The sequence below is a fragment of the Necator americanus genome, chromosome III (assembly GCF_031761385.1).
Source record: "Necator americanus strain Aroian chromosome III, whole genome shotgun sequence".
NCBI lineage: Eukaryota > Metazoa > Nematoda > Chromadorea > Rhabditida > Ancylostomatidae > Necator > Necator americanus.
The window spans coordinates 33,036,148-33,045,073 of record NC_087373.1 but is presented as its reverse complement, the minus strand read 5'-3'; the positions used below and the strand labels follow the sequence as shown (position 1 = coordinate 33,045,073).

The window sequence follows — 8,926 nt, the reverse complement described above, 5'->3', positions numbered from 1 at the left end:
CTCCTGAACATCTATTACCTTCCGCAGTTTTTGCACGGGATCGATTACACCAGCTATTTCTGGAACAATCTGCGGACAATTTATATTCGTCTGCCATTCCTTTTTGTCGCCTGTGTAAGAGTAACAGGTCCGTATATCAACTTTTTAGTTTCCTACCATTGGTCGAGTCATATGGCATTTTTTCGTCGATTCTTCACCATCGAGACTAATTTCCAATGGGATAGATATATTTGCTGCTCAAAAATAACAGATTTACGGCGCTTTGATAGGGATGTGTGGAGAGAATGGTATTGAAGTGCAAAATAACAAGCAACAAAGAGTGATTATTTTTTGCACACTTTCACTTTGAACAGATTTTTTCAATCTTTTTCGTAGATCGCTAACATCGTTAAATTCAAATCCTACCCATATCCATATTTTTTCTGATTGCATTCGACCCTTCCAAGGAAAAACCGTTAATATAAATACAATTTCGAATAATATAATTTCGAATAATAAAAGTCTTTTTTTTTTGCCAGCCACTTTTGCTCACCCTGACATCCTTTTTTAATGCTAGTCTTACATATTTATTTACTATAATTTACTATAATCATCTACAATTAACTTACTAATTATCATTAACTAATTATGTAGTCTATAATTTACTTATTATTTATCCTTTTTGATAGTACTATACGACGAATTATAATAAAAAAGGTGGAAGTGCTGAACAGCTGAAGTGAAAAAAAAGGTTTAATCGAAATCTTGTGCTCGAATCTTCAGTTTTTCTTTTGGAGATACGTTTAATTTCAACTCATTCCCCCGATTATTCTCCATCGATTGCATGCTTCCGCAGGAGTTGCATTAAAATTCCACAAATCATAAATTTCTTAAACTTTTTAGAACGTTTTTCACACAAAGTTCATTTTTGCATTTCATTTTGCAGAAAAAAAAAACATTTAACGTTCAAATTGCAACCGTCTCCTTGTCATTTTTATTTCTAGCTACAATTTATTTATTGTTATTGCATAGATTGTGCCGTGGAAAGCAATGAAACTTTATTTTCTCGAGAAAAAATAGGACAGTTCTTCTGCAAAACAATAACTTTATCTCTGAGACCGTAAGAAAATTTTCAGCTCTTTTCAGGGACATATTTACATTCATTCGTTCGAGTTCATACATAAACGGAACTTTCTGACTTTTTTAATGTGTAGAAAACAACTACAGGATTTTTCATCAGTGAAAGATGGAGAAAATAACTGAACAACTCTACAACAATGAGGACGTTTTCTCCATTATCCACAAATATATAGCTCCTTGATCCATTCCAGTTGATTTCTTCCAGTTGATATTGTCTAGCTGTCTTTTATGCACGATTTTGTTCGAAGTTATTTTGTCAAACAGATCAAGAAGGCAAAAAATTATTTGCTACTTTCTGATGAGGGCATCTAACGAACGATTCGACCGAGTTGTGGAGGTCGATGTAATTTGCTAAGCACCCTATCGTTCTTTCATCACAAAAAATCAAATTCTTCCGAAAAAATGAAAAAACTCAACTTCAATGCCGTATGACGAGATGTTGCCCTACATCTCGTCATTCAAATAGGTGCACAACACATGCATGCACACATTACTATCCATAAAAAGAAGGAGATCCTGACTCATACCATTCAATGCAAAGTCATGATATGAGCAATGATGACTAATGTGTTCTATATAAAGTCGGGAATCACCCGTTATTTTCGTAATTTTGAGGATGTTGCACTTTGTGTTTCGGCTTTTCCTTCTCTTTGCTGTTCTCGCTTCCGTGCAAGCTTGCGATTGCAGCAACCTGAAACCAGGTAACGACCATTTCTTTTTGAGCAGAATTAAACATATTAGTGACTGCAGGGGAATTATGACCACTTTCTGCTTTTCACGACTTGTTGCCAAGCCTCTTACTGTTTCTCATTCAGACTCATTTTAGGTAAATGTTGCACTAACTGGCGTGGACAATCGTGCTGCCATTTCCGAAAGAGGAGAGCCGTAGAGGATGTGTATGGCAAACGCTTCGAAGAGCTGCGTTACGCGCAAGAAACAGATCCAGACGAAAACTAATTGAATTTTTCCCTTCCCCAATAAATTCTAATTGTATGAACAAACACAGACATAGCCTTAGAAGTCTCTGTTACCCCTCTGTTACTGGAGAATCTCATATAATTTGCATATTTCGGAACTATCTCGATTGATTTGGGTCCTTAGGTTTTGGAGTTGGAGGAGGAAGGTCTTGGCATCAACAATTTAAGTTACCCCCTGAGCAACCTGAGATTTGATCCCCTCCCATCGGTTGCAATACCTTCCGACGTCTGAGACGGCAGGGTCCAGTGTGCAGGCTACTGAGGCAATAAATATGCTGGAGTGGCGCGAAGATTTTTCTCCAAAACTAAGCAGCCCTGCATTGCGAGCATACCTTCCACCACTGGATCAGGGAGCGATCTTGCGACATTTTGCTGAGAAAAAAATGTTGGTGAATCTTAACAGTGGTTTACTCTTAGCTAGCGTTCTGAGTGGGAAAAGCCGAAATGTCGGCCTAGTCTGGCGCCAATTAATCCACCTCGGAGGGATAAAAGCCTTGGTTAGCACTAGGGTTGGCACATCTATGGTTCATCCACAGCATTCTTTTCGAACGCTACTCGTGCTATGCTCACCTCTAATTCATCATTTTTATTAAGAATACTGAAAAGTTGGTTTTCCCCTTAAAAGTAGGATTTTGTTGCAATTTTTTCGTTTTGGAAGTTAATCCAAAGTCAAGTCTTCGTAACAAGAAAGTATGGTCTTCTCCGCATTCGACACAATGATCTTTTCACCGCTAATGGATCATGTCATCCCAGAAAATACAGTCTTTTGCTGCATAGAATCAATCTACGGTCGATTCTATGACATGATCGATCACAGACCTTTTTGTGGGCGCGAGGAGGATGACAACGATCTCGGTCGATTATGTCTACCGTTTTTCTCTTCTGCCAATCATTCTGCTAGCGATAATTTTAATATGGATATTTACTGAAGGTGGCGTTGCAGTGCAGTCGGTAAGGGGTTTAGCTGCGGCTCCAGCATGATCGATCGGAGGTTTGATTCCGCCGTAGTGCCAACGAAACCTTTCTTCCTTCCGAGGTCGATAAATTGGTACCTTGGATTCTTGGACTTGTCTGGGAGGATAGAAGCACTGACTTGACACATCGGCTAGCCCCGCAAGTCATTATATAGATCAGTTACACGTTCGTAAACCTCAAATGCTTGAAGTGAACGAGGTGACGCATCCCATGCGGATTGATTAACGCCAGACACTTCATATATTACTTATTGATCTAATTGATTTTAAAGGTTCCCCTCTGAAGCTGAGTCCAAACAGTCGCTTACGATATGATGATTCATAATGATCATGAAAATAAAAAAATAAACCACTGCTAAGATTCACCAACATTTTTTTCTCAGCAAAATGTCGCACGTTCGCTCTCTGATCCAGTGGTGGAAGCTATGCTCGCAATGCAGGGCTGCTTAGTTTTGGAGAAAAATCTTCGCGCCACTCCAGCATATTCACTGCCTCATTAGCCTGCACACCGGACCCTGCCGTCTCAGACGTCGGAAGGTATTGCAACCGATGGGAGGGGATCAAATCTCAGGTTGCTCAGATCTTGCTGGGTAACTTAAATTGTTGATGCCAAGACCTTCCTCCTCCAACTCCAAAACCTAAGGACCCAAATCAATCGAGATAGTTCCGAAATATGCAAATTATATGAGATTCTCCAGTAACAGAGGGGTAACAGAGACTTCTAAGGCTATGTCTGTGTTTGTTCATACAATTAGAATTTATTGGGGAAGGGAAAAATTCAATTAGTTTTCGTCTGGATCTGTTTCTTGCGCGTAACGCAGCTCTTCGAAGCGTTTGCCATACACATCCTCTACGGCTCTCCTCTTTCGGAAATGGCAGCACGATTGTCCACGCCAGTTAGTGCAACATTTACCTAAAATGAGTCTGAATGAGAAACAGTAAGAGGCTTGGCAACAAGTCGTGAAAAGCAGAAAGTGGTCATAATTCCCCTGCAGTCACTAATATGTTTAATTCTGCTCAAAAAGAAATGGTCGTTACCTGGTTTCAGGTTGCTGCAATCGCAAGCTTGTACGGAAGCGAGAACAGCAAAGAGAAGGAAAAGCCGAAACACAAAGTGCAACATCCTCAAAATTGAAAATAACGGGTGACTCCTGACTTTATATAGAACACATTAGTCATCATTGCTCATATCATGACTTTGCATTGAATGGTGTGAGTCAGGATCTCCTTCTTTTTATGGATAATGATGTGTGCATGTATGTATTCTGCACCTATTTGAATACGAGATGTAGGAAAACATCTCGTTATACGGCATTGAAGTCGACCTTTTTTCATTTTTTCGGAAGAATTTGATTTTTTGTGATGAAAGAACGATAGGGTGCTTAACAAATTATATTGACCTCCACATCTCGGTCGAAGGCACGTATTCATATGTTCAAGATGCCGCGTGACGTCAAGAATAATAATCGAGGTAAAAGAACATTCAAACTCTCGATGCAGTGATCTAGAAACGGTTAGAATATTGTGTTTGATTGTTTTGTTTGATTTTCTGTAGAATTTCTGTAATAATAATGTGTTCCAAGTAGCTCGTGTGGAGATGTTGAACGGTGTAGTGGGAAGACAACACAGAAAGATGTTTATTGGACCTTACATATCTATCTATCTAATTAATCTAACAAACGCTTACAATTTTCTATTTCGAGCAGCAAGGACCTCGAGCGAAGAGACAGCTCGATTAGCTCCACATGTTGCTGGAGTTCACGGTCACATTCCTTTGCCCTCTTCGTCTCACAGCGAAAATCTGAGCAAAAATGATGATGATAGCAGAAAACATAGCGTGTGTAGTGTAATCAAAACAAAAGATCCGAGTGTTGCGATACGCCGTGCATAGGATTGATCCGAGAGTGCAGCTTTCGTCGTCGTAGGTGGAGAAGTGAGCCATGCATCTCTCAACTGTTTTTTCTTTGCCAGCCACTTGGCTGAAGTCCTTGGTTCGGAGTTAATCTCATTAAACGTATAAAACTCTTCTCAGTAGATAGGGCGGAAATATCGTGATACAAATGTAAATACTGCAATTAGTTAAGTGTTAAATAGAAGATCAGAAGCATTTGTTAGATAGATTCAGATTTAGATAGATAAATGGTTATCATTAGGCGAGAAGATTAAAAGACGTGTCAAGATAATAAAGAAAGACGAACTAGAAGGCAGTCAGATTGTCAAAGATGCTACGGGTAGGCCGCAACCCATATCACATTGGCTACTCACCAAGAATATCCTCCAGGTATATTTGCTCGGATTAGTACGAGGTATACACTACTGCAAGAATTAGAAGTGTGTCAGTACATATGTAGACATATAATTTGAAAAGATGAGTGAGCTCTCAATGGCATTCGGCAACACAATTGTAGTGTTTGACATTGATAAAGAGATGACCATAACTTCAATCACGAAATTTTTCTATCTTTGCAAATGGAAAAAACAAATGATGCCAACGCAGATCACATCCTGAAAGCATTTCCTCACTATTTTCTACATTCTACACACAATTTCACTCACTGACAGTGATTACAGACGATAAATAGTTCGATCCCACCGGAATCTAGATTTTTGCATTACCGAAAAAGAATCATTGAGATGAACGTTTCACCGGCAGTTTTTTGAAATTGTATTCGGAGCACTGTTTGCCACATATAAGTGTTATATAGAAGTTGTTTTAGCTATTAGAACCAGGCCTTAATTGGAAATTACTGCTGGACAGGTCGGATTTTGTTAGCTTGAAATAAACATGAATAATGAAATAATGAAGAGACGGAAGAAGACAAAAGTGGCTGTGTTCTGTAAAGGAAGATTTGCGCTATGAATGGTTAAAAATTCTTTTTCAGAGACCGTCTGGTTTTTTTTTGAAACCTAGTTGAGAATGAAAACTACCTGTAAAAGAAGTAAAAACAAATTATGATAGCAAAAATCTTCCTCTATAACAAACTTCAAACCGAATTCGTCTTTATAAACTGCGACCTGAGTTACTGGAATTTGTTTGAATTCATACAGATTTTGACGCGTTGCCGAAAATCTGAGATTCTTCACTTTTTACCATTGTGAGATCACCGTAGCGCCGTTGAAAAATTCAAGGAAACCCGTTAACTGCAAGTTTTGGTTTCTGTAGGTGTTCTGGTTCTCTCTAAAGCTAGTTGAGAAAAACTTGAAAATTTGAGCAAAAAGCAAAAAATGGGGTTTTTCGCAACTAGGTTTCAAAAAGACTAGGAAAGCTAGAGGCACCAAACTTTGCAGAAATATAGTAGAAGTCTCTCCTCCTACAGTTCGCAGCCAGGTTTAGTGCATGAAACTCACTTTGGGCGTCGATATTTGGAAACTCGTGGAGCCTACTTTGTACTAATTTTAACTCTAACCGCGCCTGTGGATGTCTTTTTTTTTCTGCTCAGGAGCAGCATCAAAATTGCCTTTTCTAGTAAAAGTAAGAAATTCATCCCTGTCGGATGAGAAATGAGCTCTTTGAATTCTTTTACGCTAAATGCAAAAATATCCCTTTTGACAGGGATTCCTGACCGTCACATTAAAAATAACGAGACATCGCATCGCGTCACCAAACCCCCACTTGATCTCTCATCATGCCTTTTTCAAAATACGGAATAGCCAATTAACAGATGTCCTTATCTAAATCTTTGTAATCGCGCATAAATATACGATCGATGGGGAAAGATCGCGCATGAAACACCTTATCTGCACTACATTTACCAACTTGAGGCAGCGTACTTACTTTTCATTATGCTATTATGCTTCTACTTTTACTTAGTGCTCTTATACTTCTGCTAGCTTCTAAAGACGTCGTTTGTCATCAAGTTTGTCATCCGTTCCTAAGCGAATTTTCGACGCTACGTTTCCGAACAACTGCTCATCTTCAATATATTGAATTGGCTGCAACGGAAGAGTGCCGCACTGTTGAAGCTATGAATGAACCCTCCTATGGTCTCTTAGTACTCAATACGAAGTTACCCCTGGTTGGTCTCATTTCTTTCATACAAAGTAGTAACACACAATTTTGTAGTGCTTAGCTTTGATAACAAGTCGATTTTTTGAAGGGATCAGAACTTCTAGGCAGCAAATTGCATTTAAAATGATTGGTTTTCTATTTCACCACCACAACTTTTTATCACGTTATTTATTATGCATCACATTTATTCAGAATTTTAATTGTTTTTGCTAATTCAAAAGTAACCGAGAGACTTGTCCATAGAAATCTTGATGTATCAGAATGGATGCTATTTCCACCGGTACGCTTCTTTTGTCTACGAACGTTTCGTTCAGGAAATGTGAACTACCTTATCGCCTTGCACGTACGACGACATATGATTTTGCACGGTTTGAGCCAGCGAAGCGACTCCGCTCAAGTCATCAAGCTTAAACTAAGGCAACAATAAAATTCTAAGTCGTCAGTTTTCGAGATTGGCTCAAAAAGCACACTAGTTTTATTACCAGAATTATGAAGAACTAATTTTCTAAGAATCATTTTGTGGTTTGTGTACCCTCTTTTTAGTTTAGTTGTTTATGCTACAATATTCTTCCTCAACCGCTTCTTCGAGTCTTCTTCAATCGTTTATTCAAATATTAGACGAATTTATTTCGAACTCAAGTACTGAATATGCATAATTAACGTTTTTTCTTCCTTGAGACAACTCCTCCACTTTTTAGTCGCAGATATCGGGATCTGAAAAAACTCGGAGTATGTTTCAGTTGTGATTATCTTCTGATATGCGGTGAAAACATGCCATTCACTGCTGATCCTCCTTCAACAGCACTACGTCTGAAAAAAAGGCTGTTTTCAATTTTGTTTTTCTGCTCAATGTTGTATACCTAAATTACATTAAATTTTGTACGCCTTAATACGTGTTTATTTAAAATCGACAATCCCGTCTTCTTTTTCTCTTTGCTCCTTTCATTTTTGTCTGATTTTCTGACAACTACTCTAATTTTTTTCCCAATTTTTCGACCCTCTCTTACGACACCCCACCCCTCCCCCCCCCTGTTGAAAAATCCTCAACACACGCTTGACCCTGGTTGTGACTGCGATGGTTGATAGGTCGGAACCGCTCTAGTAACAACCAAGCCTTTCGTCCTTCAAGGTTGCACAGATATATTTTGGTGCAGGATTTGTCTGGGAGGATAAAAACACTGACTTGACCATCTGTTTCATATTTTCTATTTTCAGGATAACAATGTTTTGTTGCTTCTGCGCACAGCAAATAATACAACAGTGTAAATATCATAGTACAGAGGAGAGACTGAAAATTCGGAGCTCCTCACGCACACGACAAAAACTTCGAAAATTATAGGACCAAGATTTCATGGAAATTCACATTCTTTCTCCAATTTTTGGATATTTATAGGAACAACAATGAAGTTCATATTAGAGGAACTCCTTCTTGGAATTACTCGACTAAGCTTTCGTCAATCGGAGCAACATTGCTGCTCACTCCAAACCTTCGATGAGAAAAAATGAGGATAAAGGAGAAAAATTTATTGCAATGATTATTATTTTGAGCAAAACAAAAACAAGTCACCATGATGTGCAGAAAAAACCAGAACCATTGTGCAAAATATATAGCAAAGATCAAAAGGTCAATAAGTTATCATGGCACGAGCATAACTCAAAGAAACTCAAAGAAACATAACTCAAAGAAAGATCCGATGAACACGCTCAAAATTCGGAAAGAGCTTCTAAATGGAAAAATCGCATCATTATGACCTAAGAAAACGAAAACAAAAAGAAAAATAAACCTAAAATACCGGTGTATGAGAAAGACACGAATTTAAAGACGGTGAATACTTTTGGCACGAGGA

At 38.5% G+C, this 8,926-nt stretch overlaps 3 protein-coding genes across 3 annotated transcripts; 2 read left to right on the top strand and 1 right to left on the bottom strand.

Moving 5' to 3' along the window:
• Nucleotides 1-1,735: 1,735 nt before the first annotated feature.
• Nucleotides 1,736-2,076, top strand: RB195_011748 (uncharacterized protein; the record flags this gene model as incomplete). Its single annotated transcript, XM_064193296.1, has 2 exons — nt 1,736-1,820; nt 1,946-2,076. The coding sequence occupies 2 exons, from the start codon at nt 1,736-1,738 to the stop codon at nt 2,074-2,076; spliced, it is 216 nt and encodes a 71-aa protein (XP_064050879.1).
• Nucleotides 2,077-3,852: 1,776 nt separating this feature from the next.
• RB195_011747 (uncharacterized protein) lies at nt 3,853-4,193 on the bottom strand (the record flags this gene model as incomplete). The annotated part of the gene is made up of 2 exons (XM_013441177.2): nt 3,853-3,983; nt 4,109-4,193. The coding sequence occupies 2 exons, from the start codon at nt 4,191-4,193 to the stop codon at nt 3,853-3,855; spliced, it is 216 nt and encodes a 71-aa protein (XP_013296631.2).
• A 2,668-nt stretch (nt 4,194-6,861) lies between these two features.
• On the top strand, nt 6,862-7,402 carry RB195_011746 (uncharacterized protein; the record flags this gene model as incomplete). Its single annotated transcript, XM_064193295.1, has 2 exons — nt 6,862-7,086; nt 7,340-7,402. 2 exons carry the CDS (start codon nt 6,862-6,864, stop codon nt 7,400-7,402), a joined length of 288 nt encoding a protein of 95 aa, XP_064050878.1.
• Between the last annotated feature and the right edge of the window lie 1,524 nt (nt 7,403-8,926).